General features: G+C 35.8%; 1 protein-coding gene across 1 annotated transcript in view; it reads left to right on the top strand.

The window, feature by feature from the left end:
* The window catches only part of DERL1 (derlin 1), a 37,354-nt gene extending 23,509 nt beyond the window's left edge, over window positions 1-13,845 (top strand). Inside the window, exons 6-8 of the mRNA XM_031947154.1 lie at window positions 988-1,040; window positions 5,668-5,778; window positions 12,096-13,845. Of these exons, the coding sequence (XP_031803014.1) occupies window positions 988-1,040; window positions 5,668-5,778; window positions 12,096-12,237 (306 nt within the window). The 3' untranslated portion in view covers window positions 12,238-13,845. The remainder of the gene's footprint in view (window positions 1-987; window positions 1,041-5,667; window positions 5,779-12,095) is intronic.
* The last annotated feature ends 7,383 nt before the right edge of the window (window positions 13,846-21,228 follow it).

Raw genomic sequence — 21,228 nt, 5'->3', positions numbered from 1 at the left:
AGGAAATGTTTTATTTAAAATCTTGTTTTTGAGCTTTTTCCATCTTCTCATTTCATCTGAGTACATTTATGTGAGGCCTAACGATGGAATGAATGATTAACATGGGTACACTTTCATTTCTCCTCAGCTATGTGATAGAAACATTTAAGCCCCTTTTGTTTTCAGTAGTCGAAGAAACTGAGGACTGGAACTCTGCTAGATGACTTGCCTGAATTTGTACATTTAGTTCATGGTAGAAATGGTTTGTTTTGGGCTAGTAAACATCATCTCCATTGAAAAAGTACAAAGCGTACTGTAAACAACACCTTCAAGCCAAGAGATGAAGGGGGCCTTCCAAGAGGGAGCTAGTATGGGCCAGTAAAGTGTCAGAAACTGGGGCCCTGGTCCCAGTTCTTCTGGCTTCTGATATTCTGGGACAGGATGAGCCACTTCACCATTCTGATGGACAGGTGTCACTAATGCCTGCTCCTGGCCACTACCTCACAAAGGCACTTACGTAATGAACAAATGAAAGGTGTAATGAACAAATGAAAGGTAAAACTTTTTGGACTTTGCTTTCACTTCCTTTCTTCCAATTCAGAACAACAACAGGTTACAACCATGAGGTTTAAACGTCATGCACATGTACATGGTCTATGTCAAGATCATGTTGCACATTATTTATGATCTTGCCTATATATGGTCTAAGTTTCTATTATGTAAAAAGTTTAGAAGTGATTGTTGTACTCACAAAGGGCTTTGTATAGCGTTCCTTTCCTTCTTACTGGGACTTAACGAGGTGTTAGCTTCATACTAACTGTTTGAGGGACAGCTAGGGGGCGCAGTGGAGAGAGCATCAGCCCTGAAGTCAGGAGGACCTGAGGTCAAATCTGCCCTCAGACACTTAGCACTTTCTTTCTAGCTGTGTGAACCCTGGGCAAGTCACTTAACCCCAATTGCCTCAGCAAAAAAACAAAAAAAAACTTAACTGCGTATATTTTTTCCTAGGCCTGTTACTTGCCTTGGGTCATTCTTGTATTCAACTACATTATTGGAGGATCGTAAGTATTAGTATATTTTGGTTTTTTTGAAACGTAATGATCTTTTTTTGCCTTTACTCTTTTCCCCCTCAGCCTTTATAAACATTAAAATTGAGAACACTATCTTGCAATGTACTGTCATTCCCATGAACAAATAGCTACATTGCACGAATGTAATATTACTTCTGTTCCTTAAATTGCTGAAGATTATTGAATGTCAGAGTGTGTTAAGTACTTAGGTTATGAAATGGTTACTATTTTAACAATTCATTGTTATTGGATGGCACATTTTAGTGTAGTAGAAAGTGTCTGACTTTTTCTTTATACAATGTATCTACATGCATCCTTTTTTCAAATTGACTTTGTAAATATATAAAATCCCTCCTTTAGGGATTTCATCTTTAAATAATTAACTAAAATTTTCACTTTATTCTCAAAATGCTTAGGAAACTCTGTTTCCTAATTTTGTGATCATTCTAGCAGTCACAGAAGTATAAGTTTTTTTCCTAGGTGAAAGCGTAAATGATTTTTAAAGTACATGAAAATTCTGTCACAGTTTTCCAATGAGGCCAAATTTTAAAGTTCTCTCTTTTGAGTATATTTTCATTATATGATGGTCTGGATCTGTACCAAACATTATTTGGGTGTGGGATTGGGAGTCAGACTTAGAAACACATTTGATCTAATAGGAATAAAAATGTTATTCAATTAAAATTTAATAAAGAATTTAAATAGGTAGAAATAATCTAAGCTGAAATAATATTCAGCATTCAGTAAACATGTTAAGCTCTTACTACATACCAGGTACTAGTGATGAAAAGACAAAAAGGAAATAATCCCTGCCTTCAAGAAGCTTTAAATTCTCTTTATTCTAAAGATTCTAAAAATTCTCTTTATTTCTGTAAAAGTGTCATTTGGTTTTAAATGACTCCAGACTGCTATTCTGTCACCTTATATCCCTGTACATAATTAGTTTATTACTATTCACTTGTCTCTAGTGAATAGTAATAAACTAAGTAAGTTAATGATGGAAGCAGTTGGTATTATATAGAGAATTAGAGAAAGGAAAAACAGCTCTCTCAAAACAAATTGATAAAATAGGAGAGAACATCCCCATTTGATGGAGAGTAATGGTTATTGACTGACTGCTGACAATAAGCAAGGTAACCACTGAAGTAGAGATTTTAGGTCTAGTGCCAGAAAAGAACAGAGAGATAGTGACCTATAATATCAAATACATAGAGATTTCTAAGCATAGGATTATAGAAAAACTGAAAAGGTAAAATATTTACTATAGGATGGCCCAGTGAAAGTCAAACTTTTTTATGTAAGTGTAATCATGGTACCTTAATCATTCATCAAATTGATGTTTTAGGGAATAAACTGCAACTAGTATTTCCCACCAACCTGTCCTGCCTTTTCTATTACTATTTTCTTTTTGGCAAAGCTATAATCATAACAATAGTTATAAGCCACCTGGTATGAATTCTTTCTTAATTCCATTCTTCATATTCCCTCGATACCATCTCCTATTTGCTTCATTTTTTCTTTGGTCTCTAAAAATGTAGATTTTTTTCTTTCCTCTCGTTTTGAGTTTATCTCATCCCCTGATTCAACCATTCCTTCAAGTTATTCTATATTTCCCCTTTTCAGACTTCCAAATTAAACAGTCTGCATTAAGTTTCTTTACATTTTCAACCCCCATTCACTTTCCAGTCCATTACAGTCTGCCTTTCAATTCAGCTTCTTGACTAAAGTTAGCTCCTAAGCTTTGGTGATATGAAAATGATCTCTTCCAATCTCCCAGGGGTATCCCAGTCATTAAATCTAGTGTTTGCTCAGTCCTCACCCTTGATTTCTTTTGTGTCTAGCACTGTTGATCCATCTTTCTTCCTAGATATTTTTTCAACTCTGGGTTTTCATGTTACTATTTTTTCTTGATTCTCTTCCTACCTGTCTGATCAGTTCTTATTCTCTTTTGCTGGATCATCATCATCCATGTTCTTTCTTATCAAGAGGTATACCCCTCCTGAACTCTGTTCTGGGTTCTCTTCTCTTTTTTCTTTATATTCTTCATTAAGATCTCACTAGTTACCATGGAAATCATTTATCAGCTCGGAGGCAGTTGGAGTTAAGTGATTTGCCCAGGGTCACACAGCTGGAAAGTGTTAAGTGTCTGAGGCCAGATTTGAACCCAGGTCCTCCTGACTTCAGGGCTGGTGCTTTCTGCACTGTGCCACCTAGCTGCCCCTGGTTCCCAAATCTTATTTCTCCTAAATTTCCAGTCCTATATTACACTTATCTGCCAGACATTTCAATCTAGATAGTCCAAAGGATGTCTCAAATGGAGCCTGTCCGAAATAGAACTCTTCTTTGTTCCTAAGATCATTTCCTTTCCTTAGTTTCCTGTTTCTGTTGAACGTACCACTATCCTTCTTGTCACTTAAGTTTGTAGCCTAGACATCACCATAAGTTTTTCCTTCTTCATATTCCTATTTTGGATGACTTTATCTGTTCAATTTGCTTGCCTTCTCAAAGATGAGGGAGGAGCAGGAAGAAGGGAGAGAATTTGGAATGCGATTAAAAAAAAAAGTAAAATTTTTTTTGATGTAATTGGAAAAATTTTAGCAAAATAGAGTTTTTAAAGGAAAAAAAATAATGAATACCTTAAATTAAAAAAAAAAAACTATCTGCAAAACAAATAAAAAAAGACATTTCCTATTTCCAATTTGTTGACTCCATCTCCACAACATCTCTCATCTGATTCATTATATCTACCCATTATCCTTATTCAGACTTTTGTAGTGCCTTGCCTAGACTTTTGAAATAGTCTTGTAATTGACACCCCATTTCACTCTCCCCACCTATTCTCTCTCCCTGCTTTCAAACTTTTTCTCCAATTCATTTTCTACATAGTGCCTAAGTTGAGTCTTTTATTTATTTATTTATTTTTATTTCATAGCCTTTTATTTACAGGATATATACATGGGTAACTTTACAGCATTAACAATTGCCAAACCCCTTGTTCCAATTCTTTACCTCCTACCCCCCCCCTCTCCTAAATGGCAGGATGACCAGTAGATGTTAAATATATTAAAATATAAATTAGATACACAATAAGTATACATGACCAAAACGTTATTTTGCTGTACAAAAAGAATCAGACTCTAAAATATTGTACAATTAGCTTATGAAGGAAATCAAAAATGCAGGTGGGCATAAATATAGGGATTGGGAATTCAATGTAATGGTTTTTAGTCATCTCCCAGAGTTCTTTTTCTGGGCATACCTAGTTCAGTTCATTACTGCTCCATTAGAAATGATTTGGTTGATTTCATTGCTGAGAAGGGCCTGATCCATCAGAACTGGTCATCATATAGTATTGTTGTTGAAGTATATAATGATCTCCTGGTCCTGCTCATTTCACTCGGCATCAGTTCATGTAAGTCTCTCCAGGCCTTTCTGAAATTATCCTGTTGGTCATTTCTTACAGAACAGTAATATTCCATAATTTTCATATACCACAATTTATTCAACCATTCTCCAACTGATGGACATCCATTCAGTTTCCAGTTTTTAGCCACTACAAAAAGGGCTGCCACAAACATTCGTGCACATACAGGTCCCTTTCCCTTCTTTATATAAGTTGATAGTCTTAAAGCTCAAATATGAACATGCCATTCTTTTGCTCCACAAACTTCAGTGGCTCCCTTTTACTTTTAGATTAAGAATCAGAGTCTTGTGTTTGTATTTATAAAGTTTCACAGTTCGACTCCAATTTATTTTTTAGACTCATTTCACATTACTTTCCCTTCCCTTTTTTCTTCTTACCCTGCTCTGCCATTTTCTACTTAAGTGATGTTCCCCTCACACAACATTCCAACTCATCTTTGTGCCCTGGCTCTGTGCCTGGCATTCTGTGCCTGTCAGGTCCTTTTCAAGACTTTGCTCAGGTGCCATCTTCATAGTCATTTTTACTTACATCCCTACTTCCAGTTGTCAGGACTCTCCCCCAAAGTTGCCTTAGATCTAGTACTTTCTCATCTATGTACATTCTGTTCCTCTTAGTAAAATGTAAGCTTCTTGAAGTTAAGATCTGTTTTCCCTTTGTCCAGCAAAGAATTTGGCCAAGCATATGAACTGAAATGAGTAATTGGGACTAAGCCTTGGAAAAGTTTCAAATAATGGGCTGTGTCAGGGCTAAATTTTCTTTGCCTTTCACTGAAATTCTTTCATAAGAGTATAGACTTGTAAAATTCTTATGTAGTCCGTGGGACTTGATCATGATGAGCCACAGTTTAGCACATTATTGCTGATGTCCCATAGGAGCACAGTTGATGAGGTGCTGGCCTTGGAGTCAGGAAGACCTGCATTCATGTATTGTCTCAGATATAACTAATTCTCTGATCCTGGGCAAGTCAACAACCTCTCCCACCTTCAATTTTCTTTTCTTATAGAATGGTGGTAATAAATACTTAATCTAACAGGGTTGTGGTGAGAATCAAATGAGATAACTGTATATAAAACACTTTTTAAATTGTAAAGCATTATGTAAATATTAATTTACTCCTTGCCTTCATTGTAAAGACTCAAAGCTTTTCATTGTTTTCAAAATTCAAAACAAAATTTTATGACTTTTATTTTTCAGGGTTATCAATGAACTGATAGGAAATCTTGTTGGACATCTATACTACTTCTTAATGTTCAAATATCCAATGGATTTGGGAGGAAGAACTTTTCTGTGTACACCTCAATGTCTGTGAGTGGTTTTCTTTTTTCATTTTAATTGTCACTAATTCAGTCTAAGACATATTAGGAAGAATATAAAGATTAAACTTCACTAGTGAAGTGATAAAAATTCCTTTTTTCGCCAATCCTGCCAGCTTATCTATGAGCTAAATAGGATAGGAATTAACTTCACATTGGGAGAAAAAAAATCTCACATTGGGAGATACAGACAATAAATGACTTGAGAAAAGGATCATAGGGTTTGTGGGAAGCCAAGTGTAATTAAGGACAGGTCTATGAATTCCTAAGCTACTTCTTTGAGCCTTCCATCAGTCTGTAAATATTAGATCATTGGCCCACAAAACATCATTCCTACTACCTGTTATCTGACAAAGTGCCTGAATTTAGGGGCAGTTTCCCTAGACAGAGGGTTGGCATTATTTATGTTTTATTCCGACTTCCACAACTAGGAAATAGTCGTCTAATCCTCTCCCCTAAGTTCACAAGTAAGAAAATTACAGTTAAAAGAATAAGAGCAATTTGCCCAAGATCATAGAGTTAATAGGTTATCCAACATTGTGTCTACCTTAAAGAATGCCTGCCATTTGGAGTAACATTATTTGAAAATCAGGCCACCAACTTCTGACTTGACTCTTTACCCCTATTTCTGAACTCCTACAGAAGTGATTGGCCCAGCAAGGCGAATTACATTTAAGCATAGAAAAGCTACTTTTTTATTTTTTATTTTATTTATTTATTAATTTTTTTAAAAGCTACTTTTTTAAAGTAGATATAGATATAGAGAATATATCACATCCCTAACACTTTTCCCCATGATACCATATCTGACTTTGATAGTTGAAATCACATTAAAGACAGGGATGAGGGTGTTATTAAGATAGTACTTTACTGAACTTTAGGGTTATTATGACTTCCATAGGTGATTGTTACCTCAAAAGAGGATCATGACATCAGGAATGGGATGCCATGACATGCAAATGAATTGGATTTAAGTGAGGGAGGGTCCTGCCTAAGATCCTCCAGACCCATCTGGGTCTAGTGGCAAGATACAGAATAGGATGATTGGAAATAACCTTGGATGCAGTAGGAGACCTTGGCCTTTTTAAGCTAAGTTCTTCAACAGGTCTTAGTTTAACTGAAGCTGCATCCATTCAGTGATTAAAGCTAGGGGCGAAGCACACAGGTGCTCACGTGTACACACACACACACACACACACAAAATGCATATGTAGGTATATTTGGAAAACTATTATTTTCTGAACATTTCAGAATAGATCTGATGTACTAAAGGAAAAGAATTTTTATCACTTCAGTAGTGAAGTTTAATCTTTATATTCTTACTAGTCTTAGACTGAATACCTTTCTGATAATTTTCTCAGTGACCAAGTAATTCTTACCATTTTCAAAGGTACCAATGCCTTAACCTTACAAAATTCCAAAGAAAATACTAATTTTGAAGTTATTACCCAGAATAAATTATTGCATAATGTTGATTGTGTTGTTTTTTAATGTAATGTCTGATCTTGAAGAATAGCATTTGAAAAGGGCACATGAGGATTGAAACTTCATTTTACAGACAAAGAAACTTCAGCTAGAGAGAAGAAATGATTCCTGCAAAGTAACATAACTTATTAGTAACATAGGATACTAGTTCTTGGAGTCAGTCTTATTTTTCAGCTACCTCATAATTAACCAGAAAATGGATCTACTTTTTAAGCTTACCTTAAGTTAAGAAAGAAAGAAAAACTAGAAGCTGAACAATATTTACACTATTGAAGAGGGGGAAAAGTATTATGTATCTATGAATGAAGGTAAAAGATAAATTGGGATTATAAAGTAAAATAAAAAGAACTTAGATGATGAAAAAACAATATATTGTAGTTAAATATTAAAAAAAGATTCTTTTTCTTTAGTGCTTATCACCAAATCTACTCTGTGAAGGTTAAATGTTTGATGCATAGGAAGCACATGGAATCTGAGTCGAAACTTATATTATTTTCCTAACCTCATTTCTGTTGAAAAATGTATTTCATTTTCTAAATGCCATCTAATGGATGAACTTTTAATATTCAACTTGTTTTTAAGGGACCTTGCCTCTTTTCTGAATGTGAATGAAAATATTGTCAATTAATTCTGGTGGTCAGGCCAGGGCAGAGGAGACAGACAGTACTACCCTCGTTCAGGCTGAATCTAGGAACAGGCTTTTTCTCTTCCAGAGACTTAAAAAGGGAATCTAAATACAATTAACAGAGCTCTCTTTAGATATGGAGGGGAAAACTAGAGAGTTCAGAACTCCAAAGGTAGAAATTAAAGTGAAGAGATTACCTGGAAGGAATTATTTAATGCTTTTAATCTATATCCCAAAAAACTTATTAACTTGAGCTCCTTAGCTATATGTTATTTATGTACCCCAATTCATTTTTAGCCATCACAAATAATAATAACAAAATCAGTTAGCACAAGATTTCTGAAAGGTTCAGCTAGGCTGGTGAAATGTTGAAGTCTTCAGAGGGATGGAAATGTTCTGATGGCATCATTGTGCCCATCTTCCTCCTGTTCTAAAATCCTAACAGATTCACAAGCATTTTGTTAAGGTTATATGTGCCAGGAACCATGATAAAACCTGAGAATAATTATTTGTGGTCTGTCATTGTATAGCCATCTTCCTAAGAGTTTTGGGAAAACCCTAACTCAAGCTCAAGAGAAGAGCATGGCTGCATTTGGGGTTGGGAGACCTTGGTGTTTATATCATTCTGCTGTTGCTTAATCATGTTATATAACTTTGGGAAGTCATTTCACTTATGAAATTCAAGTTTTCCTCATTTGTGAAATGAAGGGTATGGATTGAATGAGATCCTTAAAACTCTGTTCTCGCTTTCAATCTTTGGTCCTATAAGCTCTGTCTGATTTTTCTTGATTAGAAAGGAGACAAAAAGAAAATATCCTCATAATTTCAGACATAAGAATAGAGAAGGAGAAGACTTTAGTTCTCATCTTGACTAAGAATGGAGAAGAAGACTTTAGTTCTCATCTTGACTCTACTCTTCTATTGAACCAAGTCCATTAACCTCTCTGTGCCCAAATTCCCTGCTTTGTAAAATGAGTTGGGCTCAGCGGTTAACCAGGTCTAATCCAATGATTTCTTATGAGCCTTCAATAAAAGAAGTTAAAAAACCTATGGGTCAGCCACAGAACTATCTGGATGCTCAAGCCTGGCTGGCAGTCATGTCTGATCTCACATCTGAAACATGAAAATGTTTTGAAATCCTAAGGACTTCTATGTAGATTGTGCTTTTTATTTTTTAAGCCATTTTTTTATCCTGTCAGTTTGGCTGATTTGCTGTCCTGATTCCCAAATCTGACAGGAAAGGGAGAGCCTTGATGATTTAGGCAAAGCCTTATATTGTTTGTGAGTAGGAGGCTGTGGTCAGGAGAAGGGAATAGAGTTTGGAGAGTAGAGGCACAAAAGAGACTTAGTTCTCTTTTGGACTCTGTTGCTTCTAGTCTCTGAACACAATGACAAACCTGCTTTTTGAATGATCATATAACACACAACTGAATAACAGATTTTTATCTCTGGTTCACATCTTCCTGGTTGTGCGAGATAATTAACAAAATGAGCTACACTTTGGTTTTCCTCTTTTGGAGGAAGCAGGTAACTCCTTTTCCTTCTCTTATTCCAGGTGTCATAAATCCTGGGGCACTAAGTGGAACAGTATACATTAGATTTGTGATTTATAGTGCACAGGGGTAGACGGATCTGTGATTTGATTTCTAATGGCACCACAGCCCCTGCTTCCTACTGGAGCTTCTCCACTGCTGGAAGCCTTTCTGCTAAATTTTGTAAGACATCAGATTACAAAATGTAACTTAAAATACATTCCTTGCAAAAGCAATAACTGCTTCAGAATTACCATAAATTTTTGTTGATTATGTATAATTGGGTGTCTTTTTATACTAATTACTTGCATTTAATTTCTCTGTAATATGTTTGAGCTGCGGAAACAGCTTTAGTATTGTCTTACAGTAGCAGAGCAAAATTGCCTTTAGTGTGGTGTCTCTTTTTGGAACGGGGGGGGGGGGATTATGAATATTGTTATTTTACAACCAGTCATCATAGTTTTGAATAACAGGCATTGAAAATGTACTTTAATTTAATATTCAACATTTATTTGTTGAAAGAGGAGAAATGTCAGTGTTAGAATGCTAAGATGTGGCATTTTTGGCACATTCCATTTTAAATGGAATCCCAAGGGGGATAATGTTAGATATATACTCCTTTACTTTTCTGATGAAGAATGATTCTTTGTGCTTCTTGAAAGAAAACAATGCAATGAGAGATGATGTTCATGGTGGGAAATAAAATCATGTTTCATTTATAAGACTCAGAATGGTTATCATCAGAAACAAGACCATTAGAAGAGCTTTCATTGGCAATTTAGTCCAGTTTGTATCTCTTTATGACATTTCTGATCCGTGGTCATCTGCCCTTTACTACACCAAGTAAAGGGATAGTCACATATTCCTCTAAATTGCTTTAGGACAGTTTTAATTGTTAGAAAGTTCTTTCTGAAACTGTTTTAGTGACATCTTTCTGTGAAGTTGGTTTTTTTGACTTTTTTCATCTTAGATTGGACCCAGTAATCTTGATTTGTGGAGATCTCTGCTTTTGACAGTCATGCATGATGGTGGATATCCTTCATGCTTTTGTGTCATCTGCAGGTTTGATAAGGGTACCTACCATCTGAGTGATAAAATGTTGAATAGCATAGGGTTCCAGGATAAATCCTGTGATGGGCATTCTGCTTGAGATTTCTCAGTAAGTCAGTGTCACTTTAATGACTATTCTTTATGTTCAGTTATGCAACCTGAATCTACCATATAGTAATTTAACTCTCCCATTTCTCCAAACTTTTCAAAAGAACATGATTTATCAGCCAATTCATATATGTACTATTTTGGTACTTTTCAACCATTATGCTGTGTTCAAATCAGGAATTAATTGAGTTCTGATTAATAGCTAAGCTGGATAAAGAAGAGTAGGGGTCAAGGTCTTCAAAGAACCTATCTTTTTTTTGTTGGGTAGGCAAAAAACATAAGAACCCACAGGAGAACAACATAAGATCAGCAGGTTATAAAAGAGCCAGATTGTGTAGTACCAGAGAATAAGAACTAGAATAAGAGTTTAATAAGAGTTTAAAGAGAAGGGAATGCTCAGTGGGGTTGGAATAATTGGTGAAAACTTTGATATGGAAATATGTTTATAAGTATTATACATGTATAACTTGTGTCTTATGCTTGGCGTCTTAGGGAGAAAAAAATTGGAATGTAAAATCTTCCAAAAATGAATGTTAAACTCTCTTTACATGTATTTGGAAAAAATAAAATACTATTAAAAGGGGGGAAAAAACCTTTTGTCATGAAGGAATTGACTTTGGAAGTAGGCCCCAAAGGATGAGGAAGATTTGGCAGTATGCAAAGGAGAGGGTTCCTGGGCATTGTACTCTTTGTTATATAGATAGCACAGTTGAGTAAGATTCCACTCAACATATGGATCTATATGTTTAATAGTTTTTTTATTAAGTAATGTTCTTGTAGCTTGAAGCTTCTTTAGCTCTCTCTGATTTTGTTTTTCCCCTCTCAACTTTCAAAATATATTTTGAACATAATAGTTCAAATCTAAGCACACTTATAGAGTTGTTTTCTCATAATCCTAGCCTGGAAAAGGTAAGAAATGACTTCCTAGTACAGTGACTTCTCATCTGAGAGATTTAAACATTATTTAGTGTCTTTGTTTCTATTTTATTTTGTATTCACAGTAAACATTTAATGAGTGCCTAAAGATAGAGAGTACTGTATTAGGTAGAAAGGTCCAGTGAGGTCTTCCCACTTTGTAGAAGGCTCTGGATGTTAGGCAGATGCATTCGAATTCTATTCAGTAGGCATTAGAAAGCACTGGCATATTTTTGTGTATCTCTAAAATAGAAGATCTAAAGACTACAATTTGAAGAGAGATTAAAAATTAGGATTCTTTTTGTGTGGATGCAACAACTACAGTAATGTAGTTGAAGTTTATAAAAAGAACCTTTACCTAAATCCCAACAGTAATATACTTCCTAATATTTAATTGGGAAAAAGGCTGCTATAGAAATATTTGTAAGGAAAATGCTTCAGAAATATGAGTTGTTAATTTTATATTTTGAAACTGAGCAATGTTCATTAAGAATTTTTCTTGTAGAGGCGTGATTTTAAAGCTTCAGTTATGTGGAAATTCATTTATGTTTTTTTCCCTTCCTTCTTCCTCTCCTCCTTCCTTTACTGTTCTAGGTACCGCTGGCTTCCCAGTAGGAGAGGAAACGTCTCTGGATTTGGTGTTCCGCCTGCAAGCATGAGACGAGCTGCAGAACATCAGCTTGGTGGAGGTGGTCGACACAACTGGGGCCAGGGCTTCCGACTAGGAGATCAGTGAAAAACTCAGTGGTATTCAACAAACAGTGATACTGTGCAGTTAAGGATTCTTCCTGGTGTGGGTTATACTTAAGACCTGTGTTTTATCTAATGCTGGTGGACCTGGCCCATGCAGAGTGTCATTTTTTTTCGATACAAGACAAATTGTTAAAAGTCCTGAAGAGAAATGTAAAATTTCCCTCCAAATTAGTGATCACGCTCCACTCTTTACTACTCTGAAGAAAGAAACATCAACTCTGCATCTTTCAAAATGAGCTGCTGTTTTTGTGTCTTCTCTTACCCTTCCCCCTTTTCTGAACAGTGGGTACTCTGGTCCAAGATTGACTAGCTCTGTAGATGTTTGTTTCTGTGGCAATGTAACCAAAACTTTATCAAAAGACTGATTCTAAGGACCCCTCTCCCCAACTCTTCTCTTGCACTCCACCAAAAACGCCATAATCCTTTGAAATTTAGAGAAGGTTGTTCATTTTGTGATGCTGCCTTTATGGTGAGCTCTCTTATTTTTTATGATACTGACTCTTGGGGTCAGCTTGGGTGCCAGGAACTATTGTAGAAGAACAGTTTTCTTTGCCTGTGGTGGCAGAAAGGAGGAGAGGGCATCAGACAGAGCTTGAGAAAGAAGACAGGGAGAAGATTGGCTGAGAATGGAAGAAGAGATAAGGACAGAAGCTGGCTTTGGCCTGACTTTTAGCATGTTGGGTGTTGGAAGAGGTCCAGCACTCACTCTTCTGCAGGTGTTCATGCAGAGTTGCAGCCAGACCTCACCTGTGACCATTTGCCACACTTCTCCAGATATTTTTATGTTTCATTTGACATTTTATTGAGTAATTGAGCCCTGCAGATTTGTATTAGAATCAGCAACCTTATCCATTGTGGATTATGAATGGGAGAGTGTTGCTTGCCAGATTTTCCCTTTTTAAAAAACAAAAGATGTGAATTGATCCCAAACTGCATTATATATTAAAAGTTAAAATATTTTAAAAGTGAACAAACACAAGAAGGTCCAAATGGATTGCAAACACATTTTGGGTTATCAGGTGTATTTAGAATTGTTTCTGTTTTTGTCATTTTGAAATATGAGTGTATAACTTCTGTGAATCAAAACAATATGGAAATCTTTTTCCTAAGTAGGTTATTTTTTTCCCCCATCAGAGCAAGTTTTGTCACCAAATAAAGCTTTTGAAGCCTACAGTGTTTCACACAGCTAAATGTTTCTTTTTTCAGCATATGTTTTTAGTCTCAAATCAGCTGACTTTTGCCGTCATGTACTTAGTAGTTCCATAAATTTTGAGTCAGAATGAAACAGCTTTGAAACTTTTCTGATCCTCAAATCTCATTGAAAGAAGCATCATTCTGGGCCTTAGGGATGCATTGTTTCTCCATACATGGGCATATACGAGGAATTCTGGGATGGTTATGTGTGTTATTCAGGTTTTGTTGGTGGAGAAATAATTTCTTATTTTCAATACTAAATTTACATCTGCATTCTTAACATCTCCCTTTCCTCTCTAATTTTATTTATATTTTTTAAAAAGTTAGGCAGAAAGCATCTGAAATTTATTGTCATACATATTCTGCTGTTGGCCATAAATAAAGTTTACCTCTTTGATTTTAGAATCCATCATTCCTATTATGTTTTATCTGTACTACCACTGGTCTTGGGCCTTCCAGGAGTAGTCTTTGATACTGGTTCGTACTTTCTTTTAAAAGTGGAGCTTGATGGTGAGCTAAGCTTCAGCTGTTTAAAGATCAACTGCAATAGTTTCCAAAACTTTACAGATGATCTACACTGTGCTCATCATAACATTCTCTCTCTTAAACACATCTAAGAATATACAGTTGATTGATCTTGTCAGGATCCCTTGTTATGCTTGAAATTGGAGTGATGTTAACTAAAAGTGCTCCTTATATGTGCAGCTCACTAAAGCCTCTGATGACAGTGGAATATCTTTTTGTATAGACACTATCTTTTTATGTAATCAAACATTTTGTTTGCTATTTGGCATAAAGATGATAAATTAAAATTTTACAACTTGAAGGTTGTCTATATGTCATAAGTTTCCTTGCATCTTTCTTTTTTTTTGCTGAGGCAATTGGGATTAAATGACTTACCCAGGGTCCCACAGCTAGGAGGTGTTAAGTGTCTGACTTAAGGTCCTCCTGACTTAAGGGCCAGTGCTCTATCTACTGTGCTACCTAGCTGCCCCCTTCCATCTTTTGTATTGTTTCATAGTATCATTTCCTAGGATAGTGCTGGTAAGACTGAAGTCTTGAGGTTGAATCCTTTCAGCTTAGTACCCTCACATCCTGTATGCTCTATTGCTGTAGACTGTACTCTTAGCCCCAGCCATTTGCAAAGGAGTCCAGCAAGAGCTTATAGGTAACTTATTGCTGCATAATTGGTTACCAGCTCCAAGCAGTTTACTGACAGGGATTGACAATAGCCTCACTTTTGTTGATGAATGACTGCCAAAAACAGTTAAGTGGCAATGTCTAAAGCAACAATAAATGTCTAAAGTTTAATAAAAGTTGACTGACTGAAGCAGCTATCTTTCTATGCCTGTCTTGATTTTTGAGGACAGGGAAGACTCGCACTTGAAATATAGTGGCTTTATTATGAGGCATTGCTTACTGTCATCAGTTTATGTACTTTATATAGTAGTGGTTTGGGGGCATAGTTAGCAGACTAATGGTAAAGCAGTCCACCGTTCCCACCCTGCCAATCCCCTTCCAATCTTTTGTCTTTGCTGTGACAAAATAAACTTGGCAAAATCCACCAGAATTCATTGGGAAGCTCTTTTCAGAGTGAACCTGGAAGCATGTTTACCTCATAAATGTACAAGGCATGCTTCCTTCCAATGAAGTCCTTAAAGCCATTATAGCCAGAAAATTTAAGATAGGCACACAACCATAAGATAAGATATTTGGCATAGGAATGGATGCATTGTATTTCAGAAGAGGCTAACATCACCTCTAACTCAGGGAATCATCAGGGAAGTGTCAGGGAGGAGAGAAACTCTTAGAAGTAGATATTCAAAGATAAGTAGTTTTTTGATAAGCAGAGATTGAGAGCAAGTGGGGGGTGGTGTTTGTTGCATGTGAGACTGAAATACATGCATTTCAGAAATTCAGGCATACACATAAATCAACTCCTACTACAGATCCCAGTATATGAGTATATTGTCTAAACCCTGTGTGCTTCTATATACTTATGGCACCAGAGGGAAGTGGAGTGTTAATGTAAGCAGAGCTGCAATTCTAATTCTCTCTTCCCAGAATTTGTCATTGACCTAATGGCAGCCACTCTTGGTGTTAATGAAAAACTATGCATGTTATTAACAGGTTATTGTTTGGAACGTGCCACTTTAGAATAAAATAAATTCCCACCTCCCTCTGGGTTTGGTCCCTCTCTGCTCCACAATTAGAAGTTCTTGGAAAATTGGTTTTTATATAGGGTACTAGACCTAGACTGTTGAATTATTGAAAGAAGTTACTTAGAAGGATTGGAGGCATGCTTGGTGGACCTACCAGTTGAGCATAGTACAAGAGTACTTGACTTTTAGCTCAAAAACTTAGCTTCAGTTCCCATCTTTGATACTATTTGTGTGCAATGTCTCTGGGCCTCATAATAATTAATGCCCCTTTTTGCATGGACTTGTAAGGAAAGTGCTTTGGCAATTTATAATGTTCCCTGTAAATGTAATATCAGAGACTCCTGAGAGTCTGTATTAGGAAGATAAATGGAAGCAGCACAGTACTAATAATTAAAAACTCATTAAGTATGAGACATAAAATCACTTGAGCAGTGGGAGGCTCTGCAGAGATATTTCTGTCGGGAAAAAACGCTGGATTTGGAGCCAAAGGAACTGGGTTCAAATTCTAGCTGTCAGGAACACCCCAGGAAAGTCACAGCCTCTCGTCAATTTTGCTTCATCTATCAAATGAGGAATTTGGACCAGCTAAACCCCTAAGATTCCTCCCAACTTTTAGTCACGGTGATGATCTCTTAAAGTTGGATTGAATGATCTCTTTGGCCTTTTTTTTTAACCTCAGATTCTGTGATTACTGTTCTCCTTTATTATATTCAAATGATTAAAAATATTTTGAATCTCTGACACTTGTTATTTAGATTGCTCTAAATACTTGTAGTTTGCTACTCCCTGTGGGTAAGGCCATGCTGTTTTTTAATCAGAGCAGCAGAAATAATGTCAGCTGCTATTTTGGGGGTAGTCAGAATAAATAGCAATGGAAAATAGCTATTTAGCAAGTAGATGCTTAGCAAGTTTTACACAAAAGTTTAGCAGGAGTTGAAAAGTTCTGTGATTTTGCCAGAAAAAAACCAAAGGCCAACAGGAACTTGGCAACTAAGGCCTCTTGCCCTCACAAGTCACTTCATTTCTGTCATGACATCAGATCTACAAGGGACCTCAGAAATTAGGCCAACCCCCCTGCCCCTTACCATTTTCTTTCTTTAATATCATTTATGTGGGTACCCACTTATGAGTTTTTAATTACTATTACTATACTGCTTCAACTTATCTTCCCAATACTAGACTTTTAAGAGTCTAATATTTGAAAGTGAGCCCACATTTACAGGGAACATCTATGTGGTATAGATTATATCTTTTTATCTACGGACTCTTCTCTGTTCTCCCATACAGTAGTTCTGCTGAGTATGTGGGTCATTTGGGGGTCTTTTGTCAAGTTGGTATAGGACCACATGGATTGACCATCAGTGGTCTCATTCATACTACAGGACTAGTTTGCCTTCCTTTCTGGTCATACATCTTATTTGAGCATATACACTATTAGGCAGCAGGCATTTTGAAGTTACCATTAAAGCAGAGAGATGTTTGCTGAGAAGTTAAGTTTTTAGCATCAAAGACAGACTATAACTTTTTGGTTTGGTGTTCTATAGCACAGGTGGTTCAGGGGGCAAAGTATATTAGACATGGAGTTGAGGTATGAGTTTTAGTTCCATCAGCATCTGTGTGATTATGGGGTAGATTACTTAACCTCACTGGAACTCTGGTATAAAATGAAGGGATTGGATTTATATGATTTGGATTTATACTATCGTAGGGGCAGTACTAGGCTTGGAATCTCTTTCTAAATCTCATCTCACCCCCACAACAAATTGTGTGCCCATCGACGAGATATATTCTGGGCTTGAATAAATGTGAAATGAAATGGGACTCAATGGCCTCTAAAATTCCTTTTGCCTCTCTATGATCTGATCCAAGTTTCCTTCCTGCTGTCACATGTGATTCCATGCATGCTTTGTATTTCTAAAGATAAAACAAGTCCATCCTCTCAGGAATTTATCCTAAAAAATGTACCATAAGAACAGAAAGTGTGTGTGTGTGTGTGTGTGTGTGTGTGTGTGTGTGTGTGTGTATTAGCAACTGATCCCTCAGGTGAATTGCTGAAATCACTTATATGAACAAGAATTTTAAATAAATCAGGCATAGAAAGGTTTCTTGGACATAAGTCTAACACAATTTATGGTGTTTACAAAGAAGTTTTTATACTTAATTTGATTCTCACAGAAACTCTAAAATATCTATCCCCATATTTTACAATGAACCAAGTATTTTTTCAACACTTAGTGTCTGTCAGGTACTGAAAGAGTGTCTGCTTTCAAAGAGCCTACATTGTAGTGGCAGGTACCATGCTTTTGCCTTTTTTTTTCATCCCTAATGTTAGTGAAATACCTCTGACACAATAAGTGCTTAATGTATGCTTGTTGATTGTATATTCAAAGCAGATATTGGGTATTTCAAGGAGGGTCATATTCAGTAGCTGAATAGACTAGAAAATGCACAAAGTAATACTTGAAGTATTGAGTCTTGAAGCAGCCAAGGAATTATAAAGCCACAGAAATGGAATGTCATGTGTGAAGAACACCAAGAAGGCTATTCTGTCTGGGATATAGGAGGGAATGATGTATCAGATAAGATTGGTTGTAAAGAGCTTTTTTCTTTAAAAATTAAATTTTTATAAAGATTTAAAAATAATTTTGATTTTTTTTTCCCTTCTCAATTACACATACAGACAATTTAAAGTATTTGTTTCAAAAAAATTTTAATTCCAAATTCTTTCCCTCTCTTACTCTTGCCACGCCAGCAAGCAATTTGATATGGTTCTACATGTATAGTTATGTGAAACATTTTCATAATATTCAGATTGTGGAAGAAGACAGATCAAAAGAAAAAAAAAGTTTTATGTTTAAAATGATTGTACATGTTTAACCTGTATCAGATGGTTTTCTCTTTGGGGAAGGGGGGAGTTAAGGAGGGAAGGGAGAAAAAATTTGGATCTTAAAATCTCACAAAAATGAATGCTGAAAACTTTCAATACATAATTGAAAAGAAAATAACTATTGAGAAAAAAAATAAAAAAAAATAGTATGCTTTAATCTGCAATCAAACTCCAGTTCTTTCTCTGAAAGTGGATAGTATTTTTCATCATTAGTTCTTTGGGAATTGTGATAGATCATTATGTGGCTGAGAATAATTGCAAAGTTATTTGTAGTTGATCATTGTACAGTGTTGCTGTTTCTGTATCCAGTATTCTCCTGGTTCTGCTCACTTCATTTTGTATCCATTCATGTAAATCTGTCTAGGTTTTTCTGAGAGTATCTTGTTTGTCATTTCTTACAGTACAATAGTATTCGATCACAATCGTATACTATAACTTGTTTGGACATTCCCCAGTTGATGGGAATCTCCTTGATTTTCAATTCTTTGCCACCACAAGGAGACTTACTCTAAATATTTTTGTATATATAAATCTTTTTTTTTTTAATCTTTGAGATGAAGACCTAATAGTATACAGTTTTATAGTCCTTTGGTCCTCATTCCAGATGGTTGGATCTTAAGAATGGTTGGATCAGTTCACAATTACCCAGCAATGAATTAGTGTCCCAATTTTTCCACATCATTTCTATTTATCATTTCCCTTTTTTGTCTTTATTAGACAATCTGATGGATCAAGGTGGTACCTCAGAGGTGAAGAACTGTGTCTTTTTTTTTTTTTTTTTATAATCAATTTTTTAAAAAATTTAATAGCCTTTTATTTACAGGATATATGCATGGGTAACTTTACAGCATTAACAATTGCCAAACCTCTTGTTCCAATTTTTCACCTCTTACCCCCCCACCCCCTCCCCCAGATGACAGGATGACCAGTAGATGTTAAATACATTAAAATATAAATTAGATACACAATAAGTATACATGACCAAAACGTTATTTTGCTGTACAAGAACTGTGTCTTAAAGAAAAGTTTATTTTATCCTAGAAATACTGAGAAACTAGTGGAATTTATTGAGGAGCAGGGAATGTATATGGTCAGATCTATATTTCAGGAAAATCATTGGCAGCTTTCTGGAAAATGGGTTGGATGGGAGAGACTTAGGCAGGAAGGTACTTTGCAATAGTCCAGTTGAATGAGGCAATTGGGGGTAGTGATGTATTGAGAGAATAGAATAGTGAGAGTAGTGGGGCAAAATAAATATTTGGCAACTGATTTAGGAATGAAAGCTTACAAATTTGAGTGACTGGAAGGATTAGTGGTGCTTGGGACAAAAATGGGGAAGTTTGGAGGAGGTATGAGTTTTGGGGAAAAGATAAGGAATTATATTGGAGGAAATGGAAACTCCAGTTCTGTTTTTGATCTTATGAGAAATAGCGAGCATTAGGGATTTGGCCATCTTTACTTGAATGAATGAGACTAAAATCAAAAGATTTAGAATTGAAAGGGAATTTAGATAGTTCAACTCTTTCAGAGGAGGAAACTGAGAAGGCAAGTGACTAATCCAAGGTAATAACAGCTAACATGTAGTACCTTATCATGTGTGAGGCACTGTGCTGGTGCTTTACAAATATCTTGTTGCATCCTCACAGCAATCTTGCAAGACAGAGTTACCTCCATTTTTCAGTTGATAAAACTGAGATTAAATGACAAGCACACAGATGGTAAATAGCTGATACTGGATTTGAACGCGTTTGCAATATTCTTATTAAAATTATCTGAGTTCCATATTTTCTCCCTCCCTGTCCTCCTCACTTTAGAAGGCAAGCAATTTGAAGTAGCTTATACATGTTCAGTCATGCAGACATTTACATATCAGCCATGTTGCAAAAGAAAACACCAAAAAAAGAATAAATTTTTTAAAGTATGCTTCAATTTGTATTTAGACTCCATTGGTTCTTTCTCTGGAGGTGGTTAGAATTTTTCATCATAAGTTCTTCAGAATAGTCTTGGAACATTGTGGAGAATGGCTATGTCATCATACAATATTGCTATTACTGTGTATAATGTTCTGGTTTTGATCATGTCACTGCATCAGCTTACGTAAATCTTGTCACTTCCTATAGTACAATAGTATCCCATCACTACCATATATACCACAATTTGTTCAGCCATTCCCCAACTGATGAGCATCCCCTAAATTTCCAGTTTTTTTTGTCACCATAAAATAAGCTATTGTAATTAGTTTTGTACAAATAATTTCTTTTCCTTTAATTTATTTGAGATACAGATCTAGAAGTAATATTGTTGGGTCAAAGGGTATGCACAGTTTTGTAGCTCTTTGAGCATATTACCTCAGGTCTTTCAGAGTCTAGGCCCAATGATGTATTCATTGCAATGTCTAGTTGTCTGTCAAGTAGGAGAGTCAAGGTTTGAATACCAGACCTTATGATCCAGTAGTATTTTTACTTCACCATTACTTCTTTTTTTTTTTTTTTTTTTTTTTTTTAATTTAATAGCCTTTTATTTACAGGATATATACATGGGTAACTTTACAACATTAACAATTGCCAAACCTCTTGTTCCAATTTTTCACCTCTTACCCCCCCCCACCCCCTCCCCTAGATGGCAGGATGACCACTAGATGTTAAATATATTAAAATATAAATTAGATACACAATAAGTATACCTGACCAAAACGTTATTTTGCTGTAGAAAAAGAATCAGACTCTGAAAT

This window comes from Sarcophilus harrisii, chromosome 1, assembly GCF_902635505.1.
Source record: "Sarcophilus harrisii chromosome 1, mSarHar1.11, whole genome shotgun sequence".
NCBI lineage: Eukaryota > Metazoa > Chordata > Mammalia > Dasyuromorphia > Dasyuridae > Sarcophilus > Sarcophilus harrisii.
Note: the sequence above shows the minus strand (reverse complement) of the source record. Positions and strands in the feature narration are given on the sequence as shown.